Source organism: Bombus vosnesenskii, unplaced genomic scaffold (assembly GCF_011952255.1).
Source record: "Bombus vosnesenskii isolate JDL3184/JDL3185 unplaced genomic scaffold, Bvos_JDL3184-5_v1.1 scf7180000013265, whole genome shotgun sequence".
Lineage (NCBI taxonomy): Eukaryota > Metazoa > Arthropoda > Insecta > Hymenoptera > Apidae > Bombus > Bombus vosnesenskii.
Genome location: NW_022882925.1, coordinates 2,844,587 through 2,856,866, shown reverse-complemented (window position 1 = coordinate 2,856,866; position 12,280 = coordinate 2,844,587). Strand labels below are relative to the sequence as shown.

The following is a 12,280-nucleotide window of genomic DNA, read 5'->3' as shown; positions in this document are numbered from 1 at the left end:
TACTTAATATATAGTTGTATATATTATATGTATTATATTATATATATATATATAATACTTAGTAATACTCGTGTGATATTTATTGGCTTTTGTATTTAAATTCACACTACAGAGAGTATAATGAAAAACAATTTCCTGTTCTCTAATGGTGTATACCTGATGTTCAATTATTTAATTGTTTTCCCAGAAATAAATATCGACGAACAATTTAGAAAAATGATTCATAGATCTATAGATAAATATTTAAGTACCAAATGTATACTCCCATCAGATAATTAAATTATTATTAAGTTTCTGCTTATTTCGTGATTATGAAAGAAATCCTTTAAACAGAGTAATAATTATCAATTCAAACTAACACCAGAAGACTACAAGCAAAATTTCTAATTTATTCAATTTACTCGATTCACCATTTCGCTGTATAAATTTCAATTTCGATACAATTTTTGAACTTTTATAACTATCCGTGTTGTACGTGTGTAAAAATTCGATAAAATTATAAAGGTGACAAGATATGTGGTTAAATTAGGGTGTCGAAGGATGAATTTTATCGATCATCCGCACTGCACTGTCTATCGAGGCCATTAATACTAAATTCCGGCCTCCGCAATCAACGCGTCGCATGAAACATGAATAAAAATGATGCGGTTCGACCGATTAATCGCCAGCAAGCCGCGGCAGCGGCCATAAATATAGGATACGCGAGCGGCGGATCATTCGTAGGCGGATAATTGGTTTTTTGTTTTCGTTCTAGTTCGGCCGAAATTAAAGTTTCATTTTGCTAAAGCGGCAAACCGTACAGCCGGGCAGAGAGGGAAGGCCGCGACGGAATTAGAGATGAATAGCTGTGACAGGGCGACTCGTTCACCAACGATAACACATTGCGGCGACGAGTTGGTTCGTTGGCGCCTGTATCACGGTTTACGTTTTGGTGGTCTTTACGGGTTCCATATCACACGGTTGTTTGTCTTCTCGTATCTAACAGTATCGCACAGCCACACCGTGCCGCGCCGCCGGAAAATTCTTGTTCAGAAAAGAACTATTCTCACGGTTCGATCATCTCCGCCCTTATCTTTTGTCGTACTGCGTGTTTATGAAGATATACCGACGCTAGAATGTTTGGCGTTGCTTCTGATATTCACGTCGTTGGTGAATGGCAGAGAATATAAAGTAAAGTTAAAATTTCTTTGTATTTTTAGGATTTTCAAATCCTCAAATCAATCGCTAATAATTTTTGCGAGAAACTATCGATAATCACTCGGCAAGGTATTTTCTTCGTCAATTAAAGTTACTTACGATTTAAAAAATTTGACGTTAATGTCTAGGAAACTTTCTAAACTACCTCACTGTACATTTTTTATTTCACAAAATGTACTCTTCATTCTCGATTCATAATATTCAGCACACCAACAGTTAAGCGACTTTCTCGTCAATTTTTCTAATTTTGTTTTTTATTCTTTCAGATATCCAGAAAGAGAGACGGAACGCAAACGATAGAGAACCACTCACAACTTCAACAGTTAGTTAACTTTTCCTCTAATTTTTCTAATTTTATTTTTTTTTCCAGATATTCAGAAAGAGGGCAGAAACGTGAACGATACGGAACGATTGAGCGACGTTTAAAGAAAATGGCTGTAATTGACGGCGATGGGCTGCGTACGGGCGCAACGAAACCTCCTGCCAGTTCTCACAGGCAGCGACAGTTGTATCGGAAGGCAGCAACAAACTGCAGGCGAGGTATGTCGTATCGCGCTCCACCGACCGGTTAACCGGCAATTAGCCGATCTCGCTCGTAAATGTAAATTAGCGCCGGTGGGCCGAATCGGTGGCCGAAAAAAGAGTAAATTATCGCGGCAGCTGAGCGGATGCCCCCTAACACGTAGCGAGGAACCGGCCTTTTACCCCGGCGGACGGCCACATGAACGATTATCCTGACGCTTCTAAAATACCGTTTCGTCGACGAGCAATTTAGATCACTCTACCGTGTCCAGGAAATTATTCGTAAACGTTTTGGTTTTTGGTACTGGTTTCGTTGTTACGTATGTTGAAGTTTGAAGAGCTTTGGAGAAATAATTTATCGTCTTCGAAGTGGTTAGATTCTGTCTGTTATCCTGAAAAATATCGTTTTCTACACTTTTGCAGCAGGTTATTCGTAAACGCGTTGATTTTTGTTAGATATTAATTTCATTGTTGTATGTCGTTAGATTTGAAGATGTTTGTAGATTTTGTTTATCTTATCAATAATTACTCTGACGCTTCTAAAATACAGTTTGCCGTGTCGTGTTTTTGGTATTAATTTCATTGTTAGTTTTTATTTATATTGTTCTTGAAGAAGTACGTAGATATAATTTATTATCGTTAACGTGATCAGATCCTATCGATTTTCAGGAGTTTTCTAAGATTTCGACTCAGGCGGAGCTGACGGTACAGATTCCGAAGCACTGATAGGCTTCCGGTTTCTCAGACGTGTCCTCCGTGTCTGGATCTCTGCGGATATTCGGATAAGACCTTTATTCTGATATCTTTATCGTTGACCATTGTAAATGTAACCAACGTAGAGCCGACAAATGTCGTTTACGAAGAAATAAATACGAGATATCTGCGTATATTAAAATTGACGCAGCAGCTGTTGCCCAAGGGTGCCACAACTGTAAAAATAGAGAAATAGAGGCTGTTTCTATTGGATTTAATAATATTACAACTAAAAACAGTGGCAAACTTTGGTAATGAAAAATCTATGTATTTAGGCGTAATCCAGAAGACGATTCACTGAAGAATTCAGCACCAGACCGTGTGTTTATTTATACAAATCCATATTCTTATAGGGATAATTAAAAAAGTGGAATCTAGGTAGAAGAATTATTTTACATACAAATGTTATAGCGAATATCGTACTTTACACTTTTCGCACTCTGTACACTTTTGCATCTTCAGACTTCCCATAAAAGCGTAAAAATCTATAGTCCGTTTATTACAAATTGGTATCGTTTTCACATAAATCTATATTTCTCTCGACACTGATAACTTTTCAGGGATGGTGTTCGGGATATTTCTGGTTAGCCGTCGACCTTATGTCGCTTCTTCGCGGCCGTTTAATAATTCCCTGCAATGGCAGCGTTGGCTGGCAGCTGCGTAGTGAGATGCCGTTCTTAATTAGCGCACGTCTTAAACGTCTGTCTCGTACAAAGGGCGCTGAAGTTTCCCAGAAGTGCCGAGTGTCGGGGTCGCGGTAATTCGAACAGGTGCGTTGCCAAACTTCGGGATTAATTCACGGTTTGATTCTCCCTTTGTGGATCACTGTCTCTAAACACTCTTCGAAATCCAGACTCTTGATCGATCCCGGGACTCCATCGAATAAATACGTTTTTGTCGAGATTAACTAAAAAACGAAGCTTTGTTGTGGCTAGCGGTAGAAACATCAAATCTGTCAAAGGGACAGATTTCTTTCCTTCTTTTAATTTCAGTAATTAAAAGTATCACGCAGCTTTTGACGAAATTAATATAGATTTTTATTGATATCGAAACATAATTATTTGTATTTATTTTATTTTTATTACATCGCTTTAATTACATTTATTCTTATAGAGCATATATTCACATTTATATTAGAGAGTGGTTTTTCTAGCGTTAAAAGAAATTTATGGAGTTTTCTAATTTAAGCGCAAATACGTAGTCTGATCCGGAAGTGATGAGGCTATTTCATGGATAACTCAAATTAGTAACTTTGACGGGGAACAAATAAATTACTACGTTCTATGATTCTCATTAAAATAATCAAATTACGTTCAACTTAATTGCTTTTGTTGATATAAAGTGATCACCAGATAAGTAATTGGGTGTTTGGCGCATTATTACTGCATTATCAATCAATGAATTTTTAGTAGAAAAGAGCGTTGTAATAGTATTGCAAACTCCCTGTTATTCGTCGGTCTTCTTCTTATCCACCGAAATTAAAAATTATCTTAAACTCATCGTTATTTTCGCGTAATTATAGATCTTTAAAAATCTACGACCAAGCGAATGATTTGCATTTCAAACGATCATGATTTCCATCGTGGCTTCGAACAATTGGAGAAACTTCTACGTTTAAACGTTTCTCAAGAAAACTAGTTGTAGGATAATTACTTTTGATAGTTAAACATCCGACGATACGATAAAATCCCTTGTAAATGCTTTCACATGTCTATATACGCTTTCATATGTCTAATAACAGGCTCGTATGTCCAATAACATATGTCCAGTGATCTCGTTACTTTTGAACCAAACTACGTACCTTGTAATCATTTGGTTCGCGCTCTTCAACCCTTTTATTCGATAAACTACACGATCTGTCAGGTCCTTGCATAAATTCGCAGAATCCGGTGCGTTTAAAAAAAAAAACCGTATACCGGTTCATAAAAAGAGGAAAAAGCTATACAAGAACGATGTCGAACGAAACCGCGAAAAGTTAATCGAACAGGAAGCAGTAAATTCCAATCGACCTCGTTGCTACTTCGATCTTCGGTCAAATTCACAATTCACGAAAAAAAGAGAGAGAGGGAGAGACGAAGAGAGAGAGAGAGAGAGAGAGAGAGGGAAGGAGGAAGAGAGGAACAAGGGAGGGATGGAAAACTGGTGTAGGAAACGAGGGGTGGGTGGCGTGCGCGGAGTCGACGGACGGTGGAGATCAGAAAGCAATTAGAGCGTCCAACGCGATCATGGTAGCGAAGAGTGCTCGAGCCGCGTCAACACTACCGGCGGCGCAAATTGTAGCCCCGTCCCGAAAAAAATATGATACCCATCAAGCCACCGCGACGTTTTTATCGCCAGGGAAAAAATGTTCTGGCCGCGAGCGTGCTGCTCTGGCTCGTACTAGTCCATGCCAACGAAATTTCCGAGGCTTCGTTTTTTGTCACACACCGCGACTTCGCCGCTGCTAACGGCGACCGAAAAAAGGCAACGGACAAGTCACAAAAAAAAAAGAAAAACAAAGAGAGAGAGAGAGAGAGGGAAAGATAGAGAGTCTGGGGAGAGAGAGAGAGAGAGAGAGAGAGAATTGGAGAAGCAGAAACGCGGGAAACGGAGAAAGAGCGAAAAGAAAAATAGAAAAAGGGGAAAAGTATGACGAGAGAAAGAGGGAGATAGAACGAGGTGAAAATCAAAAAAATACCTGTATGTACGAGTGAAACGGAAGTATATAAAAAAGAAACGGGAGAGACACGGGGTAAGAAAGAGAGAGGAAAAGAGAGAATTCGCTTGACGTCACGCACTGGTAACGGCGCTTTATCGAACTCTCATTACCGCCGGCAGGGAGGAGGCGGTGGTGTACGGGGGTGTTATAGGGGGTAGGTTTGGCGGAGAGTGTGTTTTTCGGCCTCGTGTGGTCGGCCGCCACTCCCTCGTTGCACACCAACGTTGCCATCCCCCCTTTCCTCTCGCATCCTTCCTCCCTTCTGGCCTCACCCATCCCTCTCGTCACCCCTTATCCATCCCTCCCCATTCGCTCCCCCTCCCCTCGTCGCCCGCCGCTAACCCTTTTTACCCCTCAGCCTGCCCCCCGCGACCCTTCGTCGCGTAAACTACCCCGCGCTCTCCTCCATTCCACCCACACGACCGCTGGACGCAATAATAAACAACCGCCGGTCGCTATGGCGACGCGTCCATCGCGCGCGAACAAAACACTGCACCCTCTCTCTGTCACTCTCACCCCCTCCCCCCGTCAGCCTGGTCGCCCGGTTTTCTCTCTTTTCACCCTCCAACACTCTCTCTTTCCACCTGAAACGTGCTTCTTTCTCTGATCCATTCGGCTACTGGCCACCTTTATCCACCACCCACCCCCTTCGCTCTTCTCGCGTATATACACGCTATTCTTCTCTTTCTGTCTTTACCTCTCTGTACACCTCCAATCCCTTCGCAACTATTCACCCCCTTCTCTCTTTCCCTTGTACATCGGTTAGATCGACTCTCTTTCTCCCGCCCTTCCTCCCTCCCTCCCTCCCTCCCTCCCTTCCTCTGCGTTTCGTTGAACTGATACGCGCTAGCTGGTCGACGGGTTTGTCGTTCGCGCTGTTACATGCGTGCATGAGCCGAGCGACAAACCGGCCCTGGAATTACATTAAAACAATACCATTCGGGTGGTTAAGGTTTTGCGGGATGTTTGCCGTCCCCTTGTCCGGGGCTCACGGATTTTTCGAGGCTGATTAACGTCCGCGGTTCACCGTGGCCCACGACGAACCGTCATTCGTCGACGTTTAAAAATACGCCACCTTTTTTTTTTACACTCTCGCTGCTCGATGCGTTGGGAGAATTCCACCCTCTGCGGTGTGTCGGGACCGGGCTCCGTCTCCAGGGTGATGTTTACGAACGGAGCAATTTCATTTTGGCCTCATTTCCGCGCAATAATTGCAACTGGAGCTCGTACTTTAAAAAAATTAATTAACATTTCATTTTAATATCGATGGCCAGCGTGTGTCGTCTCGTTCTCCCCCCTCTCTTGTCGTGTTCCCACTGGCCGGACAGAATTTTATTGAAAATTCCTTTGGCCTCGAAAAATCATTGAACCAGGGGCAACTGATAAATGAATTGCAATTAAATCAGCAGATACGCGTTTACGTTTCGTCGCGCGATAAATAAAATACCGGATTGAAACTCGAAATTGCTCGTCGATATATATATATATTTTTTTTTATTTTTTATTTTTTTTCGGGGAAAAAAAGACGCTCGCAAATTGACGTTCCACTGGCTGATCCTCGGGAGAATATCGGTTAACGATCGACGTTTAAAAATTGCATCGACGGGACCGTTGTCGATGCGTAATTATCAAGCCGTTGTTCGTTTATTATGAGGATACGCGCGCGCCGGCTCGTAATGGCGCGTGACGAAAAAGGGGGTTGCGCAGCCCCTGGTCGCGCGAAGGGCTATAAAAGTACATCCGTGTCGCCATCTCTGAGTAGAACGGCGAACATACCTGTCGTTTTGTCTGTGAAAAGCCAGAACGAAAGAGCGCTCAAATATAAATAGTTTTATTTATGCCATCTGTGCTTAAAAATTTCAATGGCTTGAAAAACTGAGTTGGAAAGAAGCGTGCGATTTATGCAAAATTACCCGTCACCAATCCACTTATCGTGTGTTACTAATTCTTCTCGAATATCGGTTGTAAGTCTGGTCATAAAAATTGCTATAAAAGTTGTTCATAGTTGACATTTACTTTCAACTATGAAAATATACATCTTCCTATTCGACAATTAACGAGTGAATCTGTCAGAAGCGAAATTGATCAACTCCACTTTTTATTCGTTTGCGGATTTCATTGTATATAAATACGCGTTTAATATTCATCTCACGAGGAACAAATATTTTGTTCCACAAATTCATTCATCGCGAAAGGGCTGACATAGATAATGGTAAATTCTTTTATCATTAAATAATCATCTTTTTTGTTTTCCTGTATTTTATAAAAGTATACATCTGCTTAAGCTATTGTAAAGTGTCCAGTGATATAGTTTTCTGCGTTTCTCTCTGTAATTTCGTATTTTTACTATTGAACATTTTGGATGCGCACGTTCATATATATCATACGGTCAAAAACATATCGCATTGTAGATGATTGCGGATTTGCAGTTCGATTAGGTTCATGTAAATTCACGAGCCACTTGCTATTGATAGTTGCTATTTGCTATACAACTTTGCGTAACTGAGACTGGATCACGAGCATCGAATATTTCATTTCGTAATGATAAAACTGATAGTCGTCTGAAAATGTTTTCTAGGCTTGTGTTATAATTAAAATGGAAACAAAAATACAATCGTTGATGTACCTACAGTGGCTACAGTGGTTGGCAAGAATTGAATTTACATACTAATTAAATCTAAGTACATTAAATTTCGTTTCACTTAGTAGTACTTTAAAACAAATACAAAAATTTGATACAATAAAAATGAGACATAGAACTTGATAAATGAAAAACGCTTCGTTCAGATAAATTAAGGACATCGTCAATACTCTTTCTAACCACTGTAGTTATCTTAATGCAGAAATTAGTAAATGTGAAACGTTCGCATTTTTCAGAATTGACACAACCTTCGATAGTTAAACTATCTCGTTATTGACGGATTAACGTTTAACAACGAATCTGGACACAATTATGTAACGGAACTTCTTCGCAGAATCAATTTTTCATGGTCGATAATTCGTCAAAGGGCGATCTCTTTACGCGATGTAAAAAACACAGCCAGACGTCTTTAACGATTCGAATTTTCTTTGAAGCAACCGCCATTCTCGGTGCCTGCGTACGACCATCTCGCGTTTACTTTTAGTCGTTCAGGGAAGATCCGTGTCTCTTTCGTTTTCTCTTTCTGGTACACGGCTATGGTTCGTTTTCGTCGCACCCTCACAGTCTGGAGGCAACCTCCGCCCACCAAAACCGCAGCTCCCGCTCGGCCTGTACACCCTCACCCGCCACGTCGCTACTAACCGTTCAGGAAATGTTTATTCTGCCCTTTTACCGGTAGTTCCAAAGGATTTTTGGATTTCGTTGCCAGCCGCAATTTGGAAGTCAACGACCATCCCTTACGCTACCCTCTTTCGAAACTTTCTTCGATGCTGAGGGTTCTGTTGCGCTCCATTCATTTTTGGTCGATTGACTTAGGTAGAGGATTGGGTTAGGGAGGATCAGAGAGAGGAAGAACTGGGGATTTTGGAAATTCATTTTAATTGTCGAATGTTGCTTGGATAAAAAGGCGAAACTAGATCTTAGAATTTTCAGTTATATAAAATAGGGTTTTAATATTTGGGATCTGAACGATTATTTAGTTAAATATTTAGTTATCCTAGTTTGTTTTTTCTTTTAATAGAAAATAGTTGGAAGTTTTGACAATCTTTTTAAAATTATAGAATTGAACCGGTTTTAAAGAAAATTAGATTGCAGATTTTTAATTATTCGGGTTTAACTTAAAATCAACTTGCATCTCGATTGATTCTCCTAAGTGTATTAAAAGGTATAATCAGAAGTTTTGAAATTTATTCGAGAATTGAAGTTTTCTTTCAAATGAATTGGACGTTTTATAAATTTATTGAAAGATTGAAGATTTTATTCGATAATAGAAATAATAGTGGTTGCTGGTTTTTAAGTATATAAACGTAATGTTTTATTTGATTAATTTCCATTAAATGAATCGGAGAAAATAATCAGGTGTGTGGAAAATTCACATAAAAATTAATAATAAGCTGTTTCAAGAAACAAAGAGGACCAAATTATGGACCAAGTATTTGAATTTAATATTTCAACATTTTTTTTCATAAGAAGACTGAATTTAATTTCCGTGGATAGAACATGATTTAATTAATTCCAGAATAGTGGTGGCTATGCCTGTGAAAGTTTGCTTAGCTGGCTGATTCTCGTTCCAAAGTCTTCTTCGTTAATTTATTCATTCCTCTCGGTACGTCGATGTGAATTTTCCATTTCCAGGAATTACGGAGGGAAAAAATTAGTAACGGCGGGAAAAATACGGGTTCATGTTTTCGCAAACGTTGGTTCTTGGTAGATCTTAGGTTGGAATCGGAGTGAGAAGAACGAGGATGCGCCGGTGGGCTGGCCAGGCCACAGCGCCGCCCCTCGACTCTCGACTTACTTTTGCCATCTTGCCTCCGATTCTGCGGTTAGTCCCACTTCGACCAGAAACCAGGCAAGCCGCTTGTACTCTTCGCTCGCAAACTGGCTCCGTGAATCGACCGTCCACGATCGCGTGTCCCGGAGAGACCATTTTTTCCATCTCCAATCAAATTGTCGCTATAAACTCAAAAAATTTGTCTTCCTCGCTGTGAATGTTTCTCTTTGCTGAAACTTTGGCGACCCTTCTCCACGTTTGCGCTTAACGCCTTTAATTCTTCACCGATACGTTTCGATACTTTTCAATAAAATACTTATCATATTATGCGGTGGCTATTAGCGTATTTAAGTAAATCATGAAGTCGTGGATCTCATGACGAATGTTTTTCTCATAGAGTCAGTTAGTTGTCATTCGACGATAAAACGACCCTTGTCCATGTTTAGCCTTCTTCAGAAATTCAAATTCAAAAAAATTCTCCGATGACTTTAGTCTTTTACCAATACGTTTTTGGATAATAAGTTTTATTATCGTATTATGCAATTGTAGAGTTTGCAGCAGTAAGGAGGCAGCTTTAACACTTTTTGGAAAAGAGAGAAAGAGATAGATTTTGTATTTAAAAAATGCAAAATTTATTACTAGAAGTGTACTCCACTGACTATTAATTTATTAACACATTTGTGAAAAAGTGACTTGATTTTGATTGATTTTATGTTGGTTATTGTTTACTCAAAGTACTAGCAAGTACAGCCACCTTCTAGCGTATCTGCACTTGTATCGTACAAGAACTGTATTTAATTAAGTCATAAAGTCCTAAAGTCGTGAAAAGCAACTATTTAATTTTCATTCGATAGCATTTCAAGATATAGATCGTTTCTTATAAATGAAAGTTGGCTTTCGCTACTGGGATATGTCTGAGAAATTGATGAGAGCAACGATAAAAATTGGCGAGAGCGTGTTGGGTAACAGATCTCGGTTTTCGAATGGCAACGATTATTCGGTTCACGCGTTATTTATTTCTCTGGTATGGAATATAATCCGGATAATGGGTTGGCTGATGAGCTGCTGAAGCAGACAAACGCCAGCCGCATCGAGCTACTGGCACGGAACGGTATTCTGGTATTTTTTCTTTCATTGAATGCGCAGGAATTAACGCGGTTTCCCCCTTCTCCCTCTTTCTGTTTCTGTGTCTCCATGGAACGCGGTATTCGCCAAACGAATCACAGATCCACGTTGATTGCCTTTAGTGTCACTTTCGAAATACATTGTTTCCATCAGCATTTCTTTTTTTTGCATGAGAAATAAAAATCGATCAATATTCAGTTTTACCGTGTGATAAACACATTTTCTAAATTTCTTCAAAAATCTATCCTCTTATGCGAATCTTCGGTTTTACGCGCTAAGAACATCTTCAAATTTCAAACAAAGATCCAAATTTCATTCTTCATTATTTGTGATTTTCAGACAATGATATATTGTTGCAAGATACTGACTCTGATTTGACACGAAATGCATCGAGTAAAGAGAAGGATATGGTAATTGACAAGGAGGAAGAGTTCATCCTTTTTCGACAAGGAAAGAAGAATTTATATATCGATAAAGGATATATAAAAAATGTGTTGAATATTCATCCAGAATTTACCTCGCCTTATTCATATTCTGATCTTAATAGAACTCTTTTTTCATGACAGAAGATAAAATCGTATAGCATCATGTGACGGTGAGTAAGCATGTTAAAATACTTCTCTTACCATTGTGCTGTCTGAAATGTTATTTTCTGAACAACGAACAAGCATATCATCCTTCTTTTTTAAAATCTCCACGTCATCATTTTTAAAAATATCTCCTGTTTCAAGCATGAAATTATTCATGTTTCAGAACCGTAAAGACGGTTTCACTTACACGATTCTCTTCTCAAAATCTCTATGTGTAAACACTAAAAATATATCATGCTTCATCTTTTCCTAAAATCATTCATGTGTCATGATCAAAAAAGTTCTAATTACGCCCTACATCTTATTTGAAACTTCACTAAACTTTCCCCAAAATCATTCATATGTCAAGGTCGAAAAGACTGCACCACTCTTTTTTCAAAATCTCCACCTCGAAAGATATATCTCGTTCAAAACCTCAGCCATTTCTAATATTATTCGCACCCTGAAAATCGAAAAAATGATTTCGATTGCATGATTCTCTAAAACTATTCATATTCTGGAAAGACCGAAGAAAACCACACCACCTACGTTATCTCCTTAAAATCTCCGCCTCCCAAAATAATAACAATTCAAACAATCCAAACTGCTCTACTAGCCTCTTCTCAAAATCTCCAGTTTTCAAAATCCCTCATATTCAAAATCTTATGTATCGTTTTCTAAATCAAATAAACAATCGGATCTGCGCCGCTCTTCGTCAAAAAACTATCTACCCCCTCCCCTCTCAAACCGTGCCTAAACAAAAACCATTAACAACTGGCAAAATGGAAAAAACGTTTGCAGCTCATTCGGCCTGACATTGAACCCATTAGCGTGAAAGTATCCGAGGTCAGCTCGTCGGTGCGTCTACCCCCGCGTCGGTAAAGGAAACAACAAAATTTGGCGTGCGCGGGGGTGTATAGGGTTGGTTTGCATGCGCGGCCGCGCGCTCACGGCCATAATAATAATTTTTACAAGCCCGCGTGTAATCAAGGCTGCGTGTT

General features: G+C 39.6%; 1 protein-coding gene across 1 annotated transcript; it reads left to right on the top strand.

Moving 5' to 3' along the window:
- Positions 1–1,522: 1,522 nt before the first annotated feature.
- Positions 1,523–11,273, top strand: LOC117242250. Its single transcript, XM_033508773.1, has 2 exons — positions 1,523–1,737; positions 11,050–11,273. The coding sequence occupies exons 1-2, from the start codon at positions 1,629–1,631 to the stop codon at positions 11,271–11,273; spliced, it is 333 nt and encodes a 110-aa protein (XP_033364664.1). The 5' UTR covers positions 1,523–1,628.
- Positions 11,274–12,280: the final 1,007 nt, after the last annotated feature.

What these genes read in the sequence shown, in the direction of transcription:
- LOC117242250 (XM_033508773.1), top strand. Translation starts at nt 1,629, where the DNA reads ATGGCTGTAATTGACGGCGATGGGCTGCGTACGGGCGCAACGAAACCT. An exon ending in AGCAACAAACTGCAGGCGAG is followed by an intron (nt 1,738 to 11,049) that starts GTATGTCGTATC and finishes TGTGATTTTCAG; the next exon opens with ACAATGATATATTGTTGCAA.